Here is a 20,012-nt window from a genome sequence, read left to right as displayed (position 1 = left end):
ACCACCCCTCCCTGCCCATACATTGCTATCCCTACACACACGCAAACGGACTCACATATTCACAGTATGAGATTTATTTTTTGTCCGTTGTCCCCTTCTGTGTTATGAGTACAGACGATGTAATCATTTACGAGCTTCAGCTGTGCTGAATGGAAGCCAAAATGGATCGCAGTGGTCACGAAGGCAGCAGAGATAGCTACATACATACTCTTTCCAGTTCCATCCCCCGGCAGATGTGTGTGTGTGTGTGTGTGTGTGTGGCGCTGATCGGCAGAGTGTACCAGTGGGCATGAGAACAACATCCACCATATAGCCTGGAAGACCATCTCCCTCTGTGCTGGTTGGTCTACTTTGTATCATAGCAACAGTGGTCAGGGAAACAGAGAAATGATGAGAGAGAAGAGAAACTAAAGCTGGGTACAAGTTAGTCACACACATGGAGTGCAGTGTATCTACTGTGGCCAATCGATCAGGGGGACACAATGGAGGCCAGTTAGTGGATCAGAAAATGGATCAGCCCACATGCATATCACTCTGAGTTTCTGGGCTTAAAGGAGGGAAGAAGGAAGCGAGGTGTGCAACTTGCTCAAGGAAACCAAAAGTCTCGAGCGTCTCCTAAATGTGTCTCTGTCTTTGTCTCTTGCTCGGCCTTTTTCCTCTCTCTCTTTTTTGTAGGACTGAAGAAGATAAGAAATCCAGAGCGAATGGTCAGAATTGCCGTCGGTTACACAGGACACACCCCTCCCAAGAGTGACGACACCGACGCCAACAGTAAGAGACGCAGAAGCACTCTTCACACTGTTTTGTGCATGCGCGTGCACACTTTGTCTGTGGCACAGGGTGACTCTGGGAGCAACTATAAAAGCCTTCTGGCAGAATGATGTGATGCGGGAACTGACTGAGATCTCCTTCTCATCTGCTCTGTAACAGATCACACTTACACTCACACACACACTCACACGTACACAAAACAAACACACACACTGTGTCTCTGTGTTGAGACGTCATTCCATTGCAGCTCTCTTACACATCATGTTTATTCATACATGCCGGTACAGTATTAGCGGGCACACACACACACACACGCACACACATTACTCCACATAGCCATAGAGAAGGCAGGGCTTACTCGGGCTATCAGTAGTTTATTGTCATACCTAATCTGTACACATGGCATTATGTGTCTATAATCCTCAATGGGCCTGGTTAAACTAAAAGTGAGATGGAGTGTGTAATCTGGGGTCGCCGCATGGTCGTGTATGAGTGCGACTTTGTCTGGGCATGTGTGTGATTGCTGCGGTGTATTAGAGGGACTATAAAGGCCATGATTGCTTTGATTTGTTATTGATTTCTGAGGACATGATGCAGATGCATGTCTCTGCCTCTGTGTAAATGTGTGTGTGTGTGTGTGTGTGTGTGTGTGTGTGTGTGTGTGTGTGTTAGGGGGACAAATTGGAGGAAAATACACAGATGTGAGGAGGAGCAGACTGACATGCTGCTTAGTGAGGTGGTGGTGGTGGGGGTTATGGGTATACCCCCCCCCCACTCCCAACCCCTTTTTCTTCTCAAAAGGAGCGGCTGGCCTCATACCTGCACCAAATCCTCTTATTTTGTTAAGAGGGATGAGAGCGAGCGAGACAAAATAGCAAATAAAGAACTAAGAGAAAATCTCAAAAACAATAGAATAGAACAGAACAGAGAGTTGTGTTTGGGATGGCTGTTTAATATGAGCTGAGACTATACTACCCCTGTCTCCTATCTGTTCTCACGTCCCAGCTGGAGGATTACTGGAGGAAAAGTTTATCAGCAGAATGATAAAATTAGCATGCATGCCCATCTCTCTACCACCCCCCACCCCCCCTCCGCCCCCTGCTCTCCCTCTTTCTCTCGTCTCCCCCTCCCTCTTCCTGCACTCTCGCTCATCCCGTGCTATATGCTCCCCCCCTTTTCTTCTCGCTGGCTCTCCCTCCTGCCCTCCCACCCCTCTATCTAGCTGCTGTGCAATGAGCCTTTCTTTCTGTCACATTAATTTCATCCCGAAAAGGGGGAAAATGGGAAAATTTCCCCTGACGCCTCCTAATATCAGTAGGGGGAGAGTTAAGAGTTGCATTTGGAGCGTTTTCCTCTCTCTTTACTGAGGAGAGTTTTATAATTAACTGACAGCCATCTCACAAGGGCATTGGCTTGTTTCTGTGTTAAATATGGAGATGACAGTTTTATGAGGTAAAATATTCATCAGTCAGAGGCTGCTCATCTGTGTGATTCCAGTCTAAATTATGGCATTTGATAGGCAACCAAAGCGATGGTTCACTTTGGTCGAACATTTTCACTTCTTACCTTTATATGAGTTAATGAGCCAGCGGTTTCACATTAGCATTCAGGTTTTGTCACTCTTTTGGACTCTTTTTTTACTAGATTAGCGAGTGAGTGAGTGATCTATGTACGGCCAGAAATGTGTGGCTCATCGCTGAGGGACTCACATGAAGCAATGCAGGTATAGAAGCTGTTAAATCATTATTTCAAATATAAATGTGAGCAGCACTCAATTTACATATTTAGATGTGTTTTCCCCGTGTCCCAGGTTGGTTCGTTCTCCTGGGTAGGCACAAATGGAAGAGAAGTTTTTTTGCCCCGTGTCACACCACAGTATAGCTCCACAGAGAGCCATTCGGAACAGATGGAAAAGACAATTGCGACAGTACCCAGGCTGAATTTTCTTAAAACAGGGACGCATTCGCTGGTTCAGGATTGTTAGAAATACAAGATACAACCCTTTGGGGTGTAAAAGCTCATCAGCATTCAACAAATCTGCAAAGTTGGTCTTGCATTTCTTGTCAGCGCGGAGGAGTCGATGTGAGGATAGGCTAAGATGACGGTCGTGTCTGTGAAGGTGGGCTTTGAAAGGGATTTTCGGTACCAAGGTCACTGGTAAAAAAAAATAAAAAAACGCCACTCTGGGACAAATACTGTGATGTCTTAGCTTTGATCGACAGGCACTGTGTGTGTATGTGTGAGTCTGTTCGTGCGTGTGGGTGTGTGTGCGCGGGTGTTTGTGTGTGTGTGTGTGTGTGTGTGTGCCTATATACGCATGTGCGACGGGCTTGTTTGATGTGGTGGTTCTGGTACATTTCAAAGGCGAGGCTCTGATGAGAATTCTTCAGAACAGCAGGGGGAGGGGAGGAGGTTATAGCCAGGAGGGGTGGGGTTTAAACGCTGATTGGCATTCATAGCAGAGAGGCTGGAGTGCTGCTAAAAAAGAAATTAGGCTTTAACTAAGCTGCACCATTCAGCTGTTTAACTAAGCTGCTGCACAGTTCAGCTGTTTGAAATTTTGTCTTCTCAGGCCTTCTATTAATAAATGCATAATTGATTAGGGGGGGCATACGTGCCTGAACACACTTCCTACCGACACAAACACACACACACATGCTCAGACACCTACACACTCACATGAGCACAAACACACACGCACATAGACCCCACTCCGGTCCGGTTACAGTACTTTTCTCTCTTTGGCGTCTTTGTGTTACCTTGTTCCATCTCTTGTCCTTTCTAAATCTTCTCTCTCTCGCTTTCTTCCTAACTTTCTTTTTTCTTCATTAACTGTCTCTCTCTGGCTCATTGTCTCCCCCGCCTCTCTCTGTCTCCCGTTCCTGACCCCTCCCACCCCACCTATCTCTCTTTTTCTCTCTGTTGTCTGCCCTCAGGTAGAGTATAATTTCTATCTTCCCAGGGGAGTCATGAATGGACGCCCTCTACTCAAATGCTTATCAATAACCTTTGAGTGCTTGCTCTCTTTGACTTCTGAGCGGCACACCCGTTGGGCACACACTCACAAACAGGCGCACTCACACACACACACACACACACACGTACACACAGCAGGGGCTCCATCTTTGTGCGGACGCCATGTGCTGGTGAAGTATTACTTTCCTGAGGCGCAGTAGGATTATTTTTTCTATTCCTCACCTGCAACTATTCAGTATGTTGGTGATTGTAAACGCTCCGCAGTGGGAGGAGAGATGCAGTGGGGGCAGCACCGTTTAGTTCTGGTAGTGGGACTCTCATAGGTCTCCCATGTTTTGCTTGCCTGTTCAGCTATATATTCTTCCACCAGCCGTCACATTGAAAAAAACATGCATATTCTATTTTTTTTAATTAATGGATAAGGTGCGATATATTTTTGTCAATGTCAACAAATCCCATGAAAAGACCAGAACAAACAATAATATGTTGGTTCATCTCCACAGAAATACTTCCCTGTCTTGTTCGTGGCTTTAAGAATTAAATCTTTCAACACTTTTAAACATCTTCCAAAACTGCTGAGCACTGTAGTTTTTAGCAAACACATTTATTGGGGACTATTTTCAGCCGCAAATTTGGTGCTCTAGTGCAGTCATTCCCAATGACTGGGTCGGGACCCACAGGTGGGTCGCAGGAGATTTTGTTAGGGTCGGCAAATACATTTGCTGATTTTTTTATAGTCTTTTATTAAACCTTTATTTCTGCAGTACACCTTTGAGCCACACGAGGGACCTTGAATGTTCGTGTTCTGATAATTGTAGCCGACTTATAACATTGAACCTAATATTAAAGGCTAGCGTACATTCTGTTTGTTTAACTGATGAGAGGAAATTCAAAGAATTAGATGTCTGTTAACTTTGCCTAAATGCATTTATTTGGTCTCATTTATAAATTAACATGTGTGTTTATAATAACACATTCACAAAACAAAGTTGGGATTTGTCATATAGCTCTTTAAATGGCAGGTTTACCTAATCAAGATAAATATAAGTTGATGTGGAAACGGCAGTAAAGACGGTCAGGAACGTTTATTTAAATTCCCTCAAAACGATTTATAGATAAGGCCTATTGTAAATTCCATTTTTTTAAAGTGGGTCCCCTGAAAGAATGTTTTGGAAACACTGCTCTAGTGAGTATTTACAGCAGCAGAATGGTGTTTATAGGATTGACTCAAAATAAAGCGCTGTATCCATGTTCATGGTAATGAAGGAACAAGTCACCCAGTGCAACGGTGTAGCTCACTCATGTAAAAAAGACCATTTCTGGACAGCAATAGCGGATTATGGCTGTGAGGAACACTCTGTGTTAGGCTTTGGCTACACAGGGAATAATTCTTACGATCGATCATAATTGATTTTGGACTTTTTATGGGATTTGTTGATGGTAAATGGAATACATCCTTTAAGGCAATAAAGCAGAGAAAGTAAAGATTAATAACAGATTTTTACCAACTTACGTTAACTCACCTGTGGTTAGCTTTAGTGATTCTAAATAAAACAACATGGAGCTCAGAGGAATTACAGTATGTCCAGGAGCACGATTTAAACTTCAGAATAAACATCACCTGTCTGTAGCAACATTTGGGCTGCTGTATATTTGCAGTTGTGACTTTCCAGCTCCCGGTACAAGAATATTAGTTTTTCTCTCAGGAGGAGCTAAACTTGAGTCTCTGCTCCATTACCAAACTGTCTGTGCAGCACTGTAGGGAGGGCATTGCTTTTAAAAGGGATAAGAGATGTGATGGGCCGTGATTGTTACAAACCCCAAATGCACTGATAATGTATGATAATGGATTTCTTCCAAATCCAAATCTGTTTTCCAGGTGGGACCCAGGTGCCAAAATATCAAAATAAGTGCGCTGCCACTCCCTCTGCGCACTGCACACTTAACAATTATTTTGTATCGTGCACCTTGATTGCCATCAAACTTACTTGTCTACATCAGTGTGAATCACCCCTAAGTAAATAAGATTAACACAGACACAGCTGTGTTTCTGATAAATCAGAAAGCCCAGCAAGTTAGACCCAAACGAATCAAAGCGTATGTCCTTCATAGGCCGGAAAAGTGCAAGATTGACTGGCTTCAGGTCACATTAGCCGTCAAATAGGCTTCACAATAAAAGCGTGTTATGATTTCATCCATCCGGATCACAGAGATGCTGTTTTTTTGTTTTTTTTGGTATTCTCCTCACACAATGTCTCTGTGTCTGATGAGAAATGTCTCTCCTCTTCCTACTCATCCCTCATTTATCTTCCTTTATCTTCACCCCCTCTCCCCCCCCCCCCCCCCCGCTGCTCCAGATGAGCCGGGCCAGTTGAAGATCTACCTTCCTAAGAAGCTGCTAGAGTGTCTGCCCAAATGTTCCTCTCTGCCCAAGGAGCGCCATCGCTGGAACACCAACGAGGTGAGACTTAGACACACTTGAGAGGGAAATACCTGTAGCAGTGAGAGGAGCTCTGTTTCTTCTGGTGACTCATCTCTAGCTAATGTCACATTGAGAGATGAAGAGGAGGTAAACAAACACACTGGCAACTTTTCATTATGGGACCCTAAAACTGTGACACTAGGAAAGAAAGAAACAGCAAAAAGAGCTCACAGCCACAAAACCCCGCTGACTATACATCCCATTTGGTGTGTTGCTTTCTATTTCGCTCTGTAATCCAAACAACTCTGGGTGAAGGCGCAGGAATCAGGGGCCCCTGGGTCTAAAACTATATACGGCTAAGAGACTAAGAAACCAGAAATGAGGCTCCAGATTGAATGTTTCCACTGCGGAGTGTTGCTGGGTTCAATCACCCCATGGTCAGTAGGATAAAGATTGTTATCTGAACCTAACATTGTTGCTATGCAACCATAGAAAGCTGTTAAATGTGTGGCACATTTCAGGCTCGTAGTTGCTTCTTTTTGTTGCTTTTTGTTACGTGTGAACACGATGCTCTAGTTACGTTGTGTAATGTTGTCCTACAAAACAAAAAAACATGCAGAGGAGAAAGTGAAAAGCTGTCTGTGAGGTATAAACAACAAAAGCAGTGACCGAGGACCCTGAGGATTAGATCAGAAGTAAGTTAAGTCAAAGTAACTGAGGGGCTTTAGTCCGTGTTTCACCGCATTTAGAACTTTTAGTATGGTTTGACTGTTGACGATTTCACACAAACTCACGGCTACCACTCATTAATATAGTTTACTCTGCTCTTGGCCCAAATTAGCATCATTTGTGCAGCATGAACAATAGAAAACTTAAACTGTGCTGCTGGCTAAGTGGTACAATGTACAAATGAGGCCGGATTAGGTTGGGACCACTCTTCACTCACCGCCAAAGATAACCCTTAGCTAAACATTCGGGGTGTGAAAAGCTTTTTTCGGAGTTGCATGTTGTTCCAGACGTAAGCTGTTAGCTTAGGGAAGTGTTTGATGGGTGGAAATGGATGCAGGCATTTATCGTCAATAGCTCCTTGTTTATGCATCGCACAGCTCACCTCCGGTGGTTTGCTCCATCCATTGTGATGTTGTTGGCCTCTGCTGAGACATTTTCTCCATGTGCAGGCTGTGCACTCCATTATGGATGTGTGTTTGTGTGTTTGTGTTATTGATTACCAAGTCCGGCATTATTATGCAATGCAAAGCTGATTTTGCCTGTGGTTTTTCTCTCAGGAAAGTCATTACATTTTTCATGCAATCCATCTCAATGAAGGTCATACTGGGAGTTAAGCACGGCGCCTACTGAATAGTGCGCTCACATGAACAGGCACTGTGTGTGTGTGTGTGTGTGCGCGTGTGTGTGTGTGCGCGCGTGTGTGTGTGTATGGTTGAGAACAACGTGACCGCTGCCCGTTAGGGACTTCCACGCATCAGCCTAACCAAGAGCAATTGTACCCAAGTCGCAGGGACTAGACCAAAGCACCTTGTTGCTGCTCCCCCTCCTGCACTCTCCCTCTTTCTCTCCATCAGTCTCCCTTCCAACCTACCATCTAGTCCTCTCTATCTTTATCTTTCATTTCCTCTCTCTCCCTCTCTTTCTCTCACTCTGATGAGGAGGCACAGGCTCAGTTCAGAGGGAGGTTGGGTGTCCCTCAGCGGATTCCTTCAAAGCTCCTCTTCCACCCAGGCATAAAGTTTCCTGCATACTTAAACACTCCATTGTGTCTGCTGCTCCTCTAGCTTGGTGCTTTCACAGGGGGAGCAGTGTGTACGCTCGCTGTGCGTCTAGTGCATGTATGTTTTTCAGTCTGTGTGTGTGTCTGCCTACGTATGTGTGTGTGTGTGAGTGAGTGTGTCTGTTAGGGATATATGCACAGCTCAAGATTATTGCGGTCGATTATTTTTGAAGCTGCTCTAACAAAAGAATTGATTTATTTTCTGCTTGTGTCGATTTTTATCTGTCTGTATTGCAGACATTGCAGGAAGTGTAGCAGTTTTCAGCAGCAGCATATTGAAAATTGAAATCATCATTGGTCATCAAATTTAAGACACATTTTATACTTTTAGACACGCGTTTGTACGTTCACCTTAGATTGTGGCGTAACACAATTTGTATACGTGGGATCTCCAGCTGTCAAATCAGCTGTCAAATGTGAAGCTTTCAATTTATTTATTCAGTCGCGTCCCCTTAGTGTGTGTTGTTTGTTTGTGTTCAAGTATAATATCTTTCTGGTCTAGATGTTGTTCATGAAGTGTGGCGATGCGGTATCGACAAATGGTGTGTCGAAAAAACGCCCAGTAATTATTTGGTGTGCGGACACACTTGTGTGTTTGCGTTCGGGTGTGTGTGTGTATACATTTGTGCCTTTGTGAGTTTCCATACAATGCTTCATTTCCATACGCTTACGCGTAAGGAAATCAAAAATTGGTTTTGTGTCTCCTCATCCTCACTGTTGTCTGCATGTAGAATTGGGATTATCCTTAGAGTGTGTGCGTGCGTGTGTGTGTGTGTGTGTGTGTGTGTGTGTGTGTGTGTTCGTGAATAAGAAGAGATTGTGATAGATAAAGACATTACCATTCTGTGTTTGGATGAGGATGCCTCTGATTAAGTCAGACCCAATCTTGACAAGTCTTCATCTAATATGTCCTTTTTCTCACCTTTTTATATGCAGGAGTATGTATCTGCAAGTATGTGTGTGGCTATCTGTGCGCATGTGCACGTGTGTGTGTGCGTTTGTTTTCTTGTCTGCGTGCGTGATTGCATATGATTCTCTGATCTCTGTTTTGTCACGCATGGCTCCCTCCGACACCTTGGCCTACCACAAGCACTGAGCTGTGACCCCATACGTTTTTACCCCATCCACTTCTCTGCCTCCTCTTCTCTGTCCTTTCCTCTCTTCCTTCCCTCTCTTCTTCTCCCCCCCCCCCCCCCCCCCCCCCCCCCCCCCCTCTCTCTCTCTTTTGTGTATCTACTGATGTGTGAAATTATTCTGGGATGGAGGGATGGATTCCTCCCTGAAGGGCTGAGCGGAGGCGTGAGCCTTTTGTTCAATAATAGATTGGGGGTGTATGTGTATCTGTCCATGGTAATAGACTATAGACTACTTTTAGATAACAAACCACACTCAGGTGGACAGACTGAATGTCGAGCCTGCTTCATCCATCGGTCGAGAACGACTTCTATGGAGCACTGAAATACGGAGGCTATAAAACTTTTTTCAAATGTAGACAATTACAAACTTTAGTCTGGTCCTGGGTATCAAGCTCATGAAAAGATATGGTTACACTTATGAGGGGACCCTCGACATCCTGACTCATATTTTCAGAAGACAGACTGAGGGGAATACTGAGTTAAACTCCCTTTCAAAAGCTTACATTTTTACTACAAAACATGCACTCACGCACGATGCGACTGAGCATGCCATTGCATGATCTAATGTGCATTTTAAAGGCTTCTACTTCAGAGCAGCTCCCCCCCCCCCACACACACACACACTATGATTCAAGTGACGCAACTGTCAAATGGGTCGGTACAGACTTCAGCACATCACACAGACGACAGCCGTCTGTGCCACAATGCCTCTCTGCATGTGATGTCGCTCAGCTGTACGGGTGCAGGAAGCAAGCGTTAGCACATGGCATTGTTCTGGTGTTAACGCTATGAAGTAATATGACATGAAACATGCAGTGTTTTGTTGGGTCCCCTCCGCTCTCGTCATGCAGTGATACATTGGCAGCTGTGCGGTGTGAAGGCAGCTATTGACAGTTCACACACGTGTCTGGCTGGCTGTGCCGCTGCATGGCGCTAACATGATCGCTGGAATGGGAAGCAGATCAAAAAGCATATACATTTTAGACACCCCCCCCCCCCCCCCCCCTCCCCGTCTGCCTCCCCGTGTGTGTGCGTTTGCGTCAAGGGTAGAGGTGTTGCCATGGCAACAGATTAGGGGTGTGTGTGCGCGCGTGTGTGTCCTGGTTAATGGTTTGATCGATGTTGCATGTTTGACACGAGCGCTGTTCTTGATTGTTCAGTACATCGAAGGTGATAAGAGAGACTTGACATAGTCACAATGTCTGCTTGTGATACCGAACATGTTCGACAGAGGAAAAAAAAATGAAGGACAAAGGCTCCTAATCTCAGGTAAAAATTCACTCTCACTCACCTGTGCGTCCTCTCTTATCTCAGCTTTGTGTGAGCTCCAATTTACAGCTCACACAGAGCTCAGTGTGCTTGTGTCTCTGTCTATGGGCGAGTGTGATTTATTATTCATGTCATTATTGTTGTTTGTAAGCCATTAAATATATACATTGAATTAAATATGCATGCATTGTATTTCTACGTTTCCTACGATATTTCTCACAAACATGTGGGAGGAGATGTGTCAGAAGGGACGACGTTAATGTCAAAACCAGGTGAAAAAGTACTATGGATCCATTATAGAAACCCAGAGTGATACAGTAAGCAGACAGCCAGTTGCCGGTCCCTGTGCTCCATTTATACTGTGGTGAAGGGTGCCCTTGATTTATGAATTTGATGCGTGAATCGCTAATGTCCGGCTCACACTGGCATGGGGCCGGGAGAGGCTGACACTCTCCATTTTGTCTGCCGTGTCAGAACAAAGACAAAAGTAACACACATTTGGAAACTTACCACCAGTTCAAAATGAGCTGGGTGTGCCGTTCATGCATTTGTTAGATAACGCATGTTCGCGAGAGACTTGGTGTATCCCTGTCTCTGTGTGTGTGTGTGTGTGTGTGTCAGAGCCTGCCTATGGCTGTTACCTCTTCAGTTGACATTGAGCTCTGTGCTGTTGCCATTTACCAGAGTAAAGCATGGTTTAATGAGGGGGCAAAGACACACTCTCTCACACACACTCCCTCACACGTGCTCACACATGCTTGCACACATGTTTATACACACACAGACATGCGCACACACACATACAATACCGAAGGGGGGTTTCACAGCTCCTTGTGTTTGATTCCTATTCTTTTATTTTTAATCATTCCTCTGTCTTTTGGGTTGAGAAATATTTTATGTTTGGAGAGCGCCAAGTTATAATCACTAATTAGTCCTCCAGGCTCTCTCTCTATCCCCCTCCATCTCTCTTTTTCTCCTCCTCTTTGTCTATCTCTTCATCTCTCTCTGAGCCAAGCATAGCCCAATTAACACCCAGCGTCATTTTGTGTCTGTTGTGACTTCCATTTCCGCTTAAACTCAAGACGTCCATACTGTCCCGCTGACCAAACTGGCAGTGTGAACCAGATTTTACAGCAATGCAAAGAATTAATTTGATTCATTCTATTCATGAATGTAATTTCCTTGTTGATTCATGTAATTATCCAGCAAGCTTTTCATTTGCAAATGGGGCTGTACATGGTAAATTGGACATGTGCGTAGAAGCCTCTCAGATTGTTGGGATCAGTATTTCAGCGGGTTTTCAGTCATGCAGATATTTCACCATACACAACTTCACAAAGGGGCTAAGATTAACCAGGTTTTACAAGTCTAGTCAGGAAAAGCCAGGTGTCTGAGGTAGGAGTTAGTGGTCTCTCCTCTCCTCTCCTCTCTTCTCCTCTCCTCCTATACCCAACAAGAAGCCCCACATTCTCCTCCTGTTCTATTTTCCGCATGCTGCCACAGACCCACTATTTATCTTGCCCACTATAATTTGACACAAAATATTGTTAACTGGAGACACAGAAATATATTAAACAGTGAGAATGTGTGACTATGAGTGTGGGGGTGCTGTGTGTGTGTGCCTGCATGTGTTCCAAGCCCAGCCAAAACAAGCTGAATGGCCAGCAATGTCTCCTGTAATAAGACGCCAGGCTGTGCAGTGGAGACAATACTTTTTGTATCCTAAAATGTCCCCACATAGAACAACTGTAATATCGGAGTCCTGTGTAAATTAGATTTAATTCATTGGAGACAGATAAAGCATTAAAATGTGTATGTGTGTGTGAATGTGCACACATCCACAGACGGTCATCCTATTTTAAGTGTGTGTTGAGTGTGTACTTCATGTGTAGAGCTTTATCTAGATAAATTTATAACTTTATTTAACTTTGATAACTTTCTGCTCCTCAGACTTTGTAAGGGCTTCAGGAGTAAAATATATTTTACTGCAGCACAAGGCAATTTTGCATGTTTACGTCCCCAAATAACAGTGAGATGTCAACAAAAAAAACCACACTGTAAATCAAGCACCACAGGTGCTGGAACCCGATTGATTTTTCCTTAGCGTCTTCATTTTCTGACTTAATAACACCTGGAGCTTAGAGACCTGTAAAAGAATATTCCTGGTTCGGGATTTTAGAACCCAATACATATTTCATACTCTCTGCTCATGTTTTACGAAAGTAGGTCTTTTTTTTGTTCAGCACATTTCAGCTTGTCGTCATGGGCTTGATGCAAATGATGGCATACAAGTGCAACAATACTTAAACAAGGAAAAATAATCCTTGTCACAATATTTGTAGTATTGCAAAATTCAAGTCTGGGTATGTGTGCACTATACCAAACATCCCAACATATTGATCAGTAGCTTGTGAACTGTAGCCTCCCCCTTAAATACGTTTCCTCAACATGAATTCAGTTTGCACTTCACTGGTTTCCTTTCTGCATCAATAGAATCTAGCTATTTTACATTTGATGTGTTGTATGTGTTTGTTTGTTTTTTACTGTTGCTAGCATAATGTTGATTCAGTCTTTACAGAATTTTTCCACACTGCATATTTGGACAGATATTATGGCTCACTTATTTGTTGAGTTTGATGTTTGAGAAACCAGAATTTGCTCAAATATTTGGGATCCAATGAGTACACCTTGTTTTCATGTTAAATTGCCTTTGTAAAGTTTACTCACAGCATCATTAACTGCTAATCCAGACAGTTAAGACGAGTAAACAATCGTACAAGACACAAAAATGAAGATGGCAGAGAGTATGTGCAAGTTAAACTATTTAATACTAAAGCAATAAAAAACTGCAGACCAATTTGCAAAGGGGCTACAAAAGTGTATTAGACCACATTTGTTTGTGTTCTATAAAGTTGCTGTGAGGTCAAGTTGTCAGTTTTGTTGATATCACATGGATCTGAGTGTTTTGCCCTCGTAGGCTTCAACCCACTAATCGCCACTTGCAGGCTGCAACTCTATTTTTAATTAAAATTGGTAAGATTATGTGGTCGTTTAATTGCAAAAACACTTTTATTTATTACTGAGCAAAAATACAATATAATGGTAAAAAAGTGTCAGCTTCCCTTTTATGTTTCAAACCACGTTCTTGCCACTCGTTCGCTCTCTGTACATCTGAGTTGATAATGGAAATGTGTATACGGGGAACCGTTAATATGAATATTTAAGAGCATATAGGAATTATCAACCACAGAGTTGGTTAATGTTTAACATTCACTGGTAGCATTTCTCAAGGTAAATCTGTAAATCTCTGTGTTTCCCTGTTAATGAGTTGAGAAGTCATATCATCATGGAGCTCTCCTGCCGTGTTTACTGCACACTGTGAACAGTGTTCATTAACTGCTATTTGGCCTCATGGAGTTTTGTTTCACAATTAAAGACTTTAATTTTGAAGCAGCATTCCGTATATTCACATGTTTTTACATGGATGTTAACGCATAAAATGTTTCTCTAAAACATAGAATAAAGGAGGCGTGGATCTCTTGGTCATGTGCCGATTACTTAACGTTACTTCAAATGTTGAAAGGTATACGTGCCATTAAATTGCTTCGATCCTTATTCAGTAAACGCACTATGCCGCACTATGCCGTATGTAGAAAAACAAGCATAAATTTGATCTTTTTCCCATTTCTCTGATATTATAATGTTGCTCAATTGGATCTCCCATTCCTCACAGATCTCCTGTTTGTAACAGGAGCCTTGCCAAAGGGATAAATTGGCCGCCTACATAATATCCACACAAAAAAAAGTTACTGAGAGAACTGAGAGTCTCATGATGCTGCGACGAGCATTTTCCACTAATATTATCCAGGAAATGTACACATTCACGAGATTTACCCTGGGAGCTGTATACATTCACTGGTAAATATACTGTTTCCGCACATTTACCATAGACATAGGCTGAGACACTGTGAGCAGGCAGAGTGTGTGTGTGTGTGTGTGTGTGTGTGTGTGTGTGTGTGTGTGTGTGTGTGTGTTGTATTCCACTCTGGAGACCACAGTGTGTGTCTAGTGTTCTTCCTCCCAAACTGCAGTTCTATCTCCAGCATCACGTATTTCTCCGTCTCCCTGTCTCTTCCTCCTCCCCCCCCGCTGATGTATGGAATGTCTACTCTTATATGGAGTGTGTTTGTAAAAGTCATGGTAATCAAATTTCACTGATTCCTGGAGGATTAAACAAGCTGGCATTTGTGTGTGTGTGTGCGTGTTCCGTCTCCGTGCATACACAATATTAGCTGTGTACTAAGTTGTGCATTGTAATGCAGCTGTGTCATTAGTCTAAGACAAGCTCAGCTGTAATATATCATCCATCATCCTGTACTCGAAGGAGGCCACTATATAAGGGATACTGATACTGCATTTGCATACTGACAGTGCACATGTTTGAATGTTTAAATGTCCAGTATGAAACGGTAAGGGGGGGGGGGGGCGAACACTTAATATGAAAGGGAGAACATCTCACTTGTTTCAAGTGACAGAGATTGAGAAAAGTGTTCTTTTCATGCCTTTGGGTGTTTGACAGTGAAAGTTTCTTTGCTAACAATATTACAGTCTTCTTTGAAATTCCTCTGTAATTTTGGAGCAAAAATTGCTCCGTCCCAAAACTGTGATCGTTATTCAGTGGAAGAGTTTGCTCTTTACTCCAGCGAACAGGAAAAACATGGCAACAGCAAGTTTTCCCAGCCCACAAACAAGTATTACCTAGTGTTAAGCCTAACTGCATAATTGCCTCTTGTTGGCAGCATACACTGTATGTCTGGCAGTATGTTTGTATATGTAGCTTTGCCAGCTCGCAAGTCTCAACATTGTCCAATACACAACATCAGCATCGCTTTCTCAGCAGGGCTGTAAGCTGAAGTCTCTTTCTGCTCTAAGGTGTCATTGTACGTTGGAACTAGAAAGTCACGGTCCATTACAGTTCATATGAGGTGGAAAGGCACCTGGGCAGCCCGGCAGGCAATGACCGATGTCTGTCTCCTCCTCAATCTCTAAAAGTGCATTAAAGTAGAGCAATTATTAAAAAGCTTTGCCAGAGCAATATACATTTAATGGATGAAAACAAAGCAGGTTTAAGCAAACACAATGTTTCCCTAAGGTCATGATAGTTTCCATAGGCAACGATGAGTCAAAACAGTAAAAATGGTGGTTATATTTCTCATCTCCCCCTGTTATTTATTTATATACATGTATCTTACATTATATAGAAGTTTAAAGATAGCTAACATACCTTTTGCGCCCACTGCATGAGTCACAGTGCTTGAAGAGCAGGTGATGATACTGGGCTCTACCTCGTAAAGCGCATCATCACTGTAAATATACTGTAGCCACAGTGAAGAGGAGCCCCTTTGGATCTATTGATACACTATACCGTACACTTATACAACTATTAATGGCAGAGCATATTGTCATCAGATCTTATCACTTACAGCATCTCACTGTTCATGTCTTTCGTTAGCTATGGATGAGTACAGTCCATTCTTCACGCAGTGGTTTCAGTCGAGATGTATTGGTCTACTCTAAGCTGAATTCAAAATGAAACAAAGCCATACTTTTTACCGCAAGATGTAATCAAGAACTTCCAGACACTGCCCAAATTATGCTGACTCCTGATTTGTGGTTATGACTCTGTTCAAGTCAGCAAGAAAATGAGTAAACCCTTTCTGGGATTTCAAAAATAATGTATTTAGCCAAAGAAAAAAACAAAGAAAAAACATTTTAATCAAGCGCAGTCGCAGTAAAAGTGAATTCTGGGGGGAAGGCTTAAATACGATTCTGCATATTGTTTTTCTTTTGCTTTTGTATTGTTTAATTGTCAGCAATCAATGGCAGTTGGCCAAGTCAAAGCACACCATTTTATCAGCTTTTAAATAATGTTATTTATGAGCAAGAGGTGAAGTATACTCAGTAACTCCTTGACTCCCTGAAGCACAAGCTCGCAATCATCAGAACTGGGAATGCATTTGGGACTCCTTTATTAAACCAAAGGTATATCACATTTCGCAATACCCTGAAAGAGTGAGTGCAAGGACCATAATAACAGTCTATTCAAGTCTACAGCCCATGGCTTCATCCTAGGCAGAGACAGATCAAGCTGCACAACAGTGGAAGCCAGTCAACGGTGCAGCGTTGATAACCTTTAATGTTTACTTTTGCTTATGATTGTTTTAACTCCACCTGCCCGTCTCTCCCAGTATGAAGCCTCCGGGTCGGATGCCGGTAGAAAACATAAACCAGAGATTGCAGACAATTTGTTCATTTGTAAATTGATGCTTGTCTTTGGCAGTTTGTTTTTGAGGCTTGAGGAGAGTTAAATATGCATGACTTCAACATGGGTGGCTCCAAGTCTTTTCCAAAACAACAAACACATGACATGAAATCTTTATTTGGCAGAGTCAAACAGAATTCGGAATAGATTTTTTTTAGAAAAGACGACTCCACGTGAGCTCCACTAGTTAACTAGATTTGTTTGTTTCTTCTGAAATGGAGCTGCAGTGATATTTACCGGGAGTGCACCCGCATACCGAACAGGTGCATAACCTCACACACACACACACACGGGCGTGTCCTCCCATCTTTAGTTGAGGGTTGAGGGGGGAGACAAACCTAAAGATCGCCACAGAGACCCATCTTTCAAATTTATTCATTAAACTCCCAAATGCTCCCCTTAACGAATGTAATTAGAATATGGTAATGAGAGAGGGCTGAACCAGGGAGTGTTGTAATACGCTTAGCAGCACAGAGGGAGAGAAGAAGAGAGAGAGAGGCGGAAAGAGAAGGAAATAGAGTTAGAGAGTTAAAGGAGAGGGAAATAGAGAGACTGACTGACAGGGTGCCAATTTATGTCTCGTTGTAAACAAGTATTTATGCCAATGAGAGGTGGCACACACTATTTCTCTCTCTCTCTCTCTCTCTCTCTCTCTCTCTTTACCTCTCTGTGTTTCAGTGTCTCTCTCCTTACCAAACCTCCTCAATACCAAACCTCCTCAATAACAATAACATCAACAATAGCTGAGCAGAGACGAGCCTCAGAGGGCAGAATGACTCACAGTGAGATGAGGCATCAGGGGTTAACACAACCACTGGAGACTCCTTCATTGAGACCCCCCCCCCCTCACCCTCTCTCTCTCTCTTCACTCTCTCTCCGTCTTCTTCCACCTCCCACTGGCAAACACACATTCGTCATTAGAGATTTCAAATGTACCGTTGTGGTTGTGTACGTGTGAGTGCACCCTTTCTTGGTTAACTTGAATTTAGTTTTTGAGGACTCTGACAGGTTTTATCTAAGACGCCCTAGCGCAGCGGGGGTCCTGGCATTGTGTTTGACACCAAACACCTGTTGCCGTCTTTGATGTGTTCACCCCCCCCTGCTGAGAGAGAGGGGGCCGTCTCCTCAAATGCAAATACAAGACAGGAGGAAGAGGACAGGTAAGGTGCACAAGAGAGTGGAAGTCTTAGAAAAAATATGATTGATGTTCCCTCAGAGTATCGGGGCTGACTCTTCCTTACTCTCAGGTCTCTGCTCAAAAGTTTGTGCTGCTTTCCATACTGTGAGTGTTCTCACGCGCGCGTGTGTGTGTGTGTGTGTGTGTGTGTGTGTGTGTGTGTGTGTGTGTGTGTGTGTGTGTGTGTGTGTGTGTGTGTGTGTGCGTGTGTGCGTGTGTGCCCACCTTCACCATTTGGACTCCAATATATTTTGGCGAGAGGTAGATGAGAGGGAAATGTGACCGGAAAAAAAGAGGAAAGTGGGAGAGCGAGAGAGGGGAGAAAGTAAAGAGGTCAAACCAAAAAGAGGGAGTGAAGGAAAGGGGAGAGTGACTATTTCATTATAAAGCCGTCACTCACATGGGCAGCAGCAGCCGCCACAGAGACTCTTCTGAGACCAAATCTCTCTGGGTTTGTGTGTGTGTGTGTGTGTGTGTGTGTGTGTGTACGTGTGTACATGTGTGTACACACTCATTTATGTCTGTGCATCCCACCATGCATTAGTTTTGATGTGGGAGGTATTTTGTCTTTATGTATGTCCAATTGTGTGTGTGTGTGTGTGTGTGTGTGTGTGTGTGTGTGTGTGTGTATTATAAACTCTGCGAGTGTTGCAGTGTGACAGAGATGAATGTAACACACATGTCTCTCTCACAGCCAGGTGACAGGGGCTGGTGTCCTGTGAAGGTCAGACCTTGTCCTCCAATGATAGACCAGCACTAAACGTGTGTGTGTGTGTGCATGCACCAATCTGTTGTCCATGCAGCGTGTGTCACCGAGAGAACAAGAGGAGAGACAGAGAAAGCCAGCACAAGTTTTATATTTGTTTATTTATTTTGTCACACGAGCGTCTTTGTGTATTAGACGGTGCATTTGTATGCATGTGTGTACAAGTCTTTTATGTCCACGGACACATGCATGTGTGTGTCGGCCAGTGTGTGATGAGGTGTTTATATGATAAACACAAGGCAAGCTTGAGAGGAATTCTGATCAGGGGCTTTGCAACAGTTGTTATGGAAACAGCATTAAGCAGTTGTATTAGCCAGTGGTGGTAATATAAAGGCTGTTGAAAGTAACACACAGTGGGGAGCCAGGCAGTTTGGGAATATAATACAAACTAAACATTATTGCTCCGGTTTACAATGGACTTGATGGAATTTTATTGTGTGACTAGAACAGAGCAAAATGATCCTCATCATAACTCGTTGTTTGGCTCTCTTTCTGTCGAGAGCTACACATTTTAATTAGCCAGGTTAGAGGAACAAAGTGCAAACAAGACATTATTGGTATGATTTACAACAGTCCTCACATCATTTATGCCAGCTTAAAGCTGAACACGAAGAAAAGTAGCCGACATTGGTCCTTTTAGAGGTCACTGTTTCTGAGAGATCAGTCCTCTCACATTTCTGTCAACAACTGTGAATAAGGACATGCATATACGGACACCTCTCAAATCTAGTAGATTATTGATTATTGCAGTTCAAATCTAATTGTACGTGTTTAGCTTAATTTACACGACGAGCCTTTGACGGAGACATGTTTAAAAATAGACCATGATCAATAAAATGTGGGTTGACCAGACGCCTGACATGGTGCTCAGGATCAAAATAACAACCACGGAGAAGCCTGTAGTCTGCAGAAAAAAAAGGAAGATAAAAAACGGGAGGCAATTTTAGATAGAGTGTCTATCAACGTCAGACACTGACAGAGTTGTTCTGGGAAGTAGAGAACCGGCGGAGGTGCTCAGGAACAAATTACAGCATCAGCAGACCTCCCCTGGTAATGCCAATGCAGATATTTCCCTCATATATGCATACAAGACTTACCATGCGCAAAGAGAAAGGCAGGAAAAGGATTCTGTAGTTGAAAAGGGGCACTTCAGTTTGCAACCTCCCCGTGCCGCCAAAATAAACCGTTCAATGCCAAATTATTTCTGTGGTGAGAACCAGCGACAGCCTTCATTTGAGGCACTTTGAATGGATGTGACAGTTCCAGTTTACAGACAACTCTGTTTTCCCCAGATCTCTGTCGGGGTGATGCTCATCATTAGACTTCAAAACGTGCATGCACACAAACACACACACGCACGCGCGCACATACACACACGCTAGCC

At 43.3% G+C, this 20,012-nt stretch overlaps 1 protein-coding gene across 3 annotated transcripts in view; it reads left to right on the top strand.

The window, feature by feature from the left end:
* LOC116377624 (calmodulin-binding transcription activator 1-like) overlaps window positions 1-20,012 on the top strand; it is a 46,525-nt gene that overhangs the window by 1,560 nt on the left and 24,953 nt on the right. For all 3 annotated transcript variants that reach the window (XM_031839405.1, XM_031839479.1, XM_031839327.1), the window contains exons 2-3: window positions 676-771; window positions 6,105-6,208. In XM_031839405.1, the coding sequence (XP_031695265.1) occupies window positions 676-771; window positions 6,105-6,208 (200 nt within the window). The remainder of the gene's footprint in view (window positions 1-675; window positions 772-6,104; window positions 6,209-20,012) is intronic.

This window comes from Anarrhichthys ocellatus, unplaced genomic scaffold (genome assembly GCF_004355925.1).
Source record: "Anarrhichthys ocellatus isolate YVR2014 unplaced genomic scaffold, GSC_Weel_1.0 scaffold1, whole genome shotgun sequence".
NCBI lineage: Eukaryota > Metazoa > Chordata > Actinopteri > Perciformes > Anarhichadidae > Anarrhichthys > Anarrhichthys ocellatus.
Note: the sequence above shows the minus strand (reverse complement) of the source record. Positions and strands in the feature narration are given on the sequence as shown.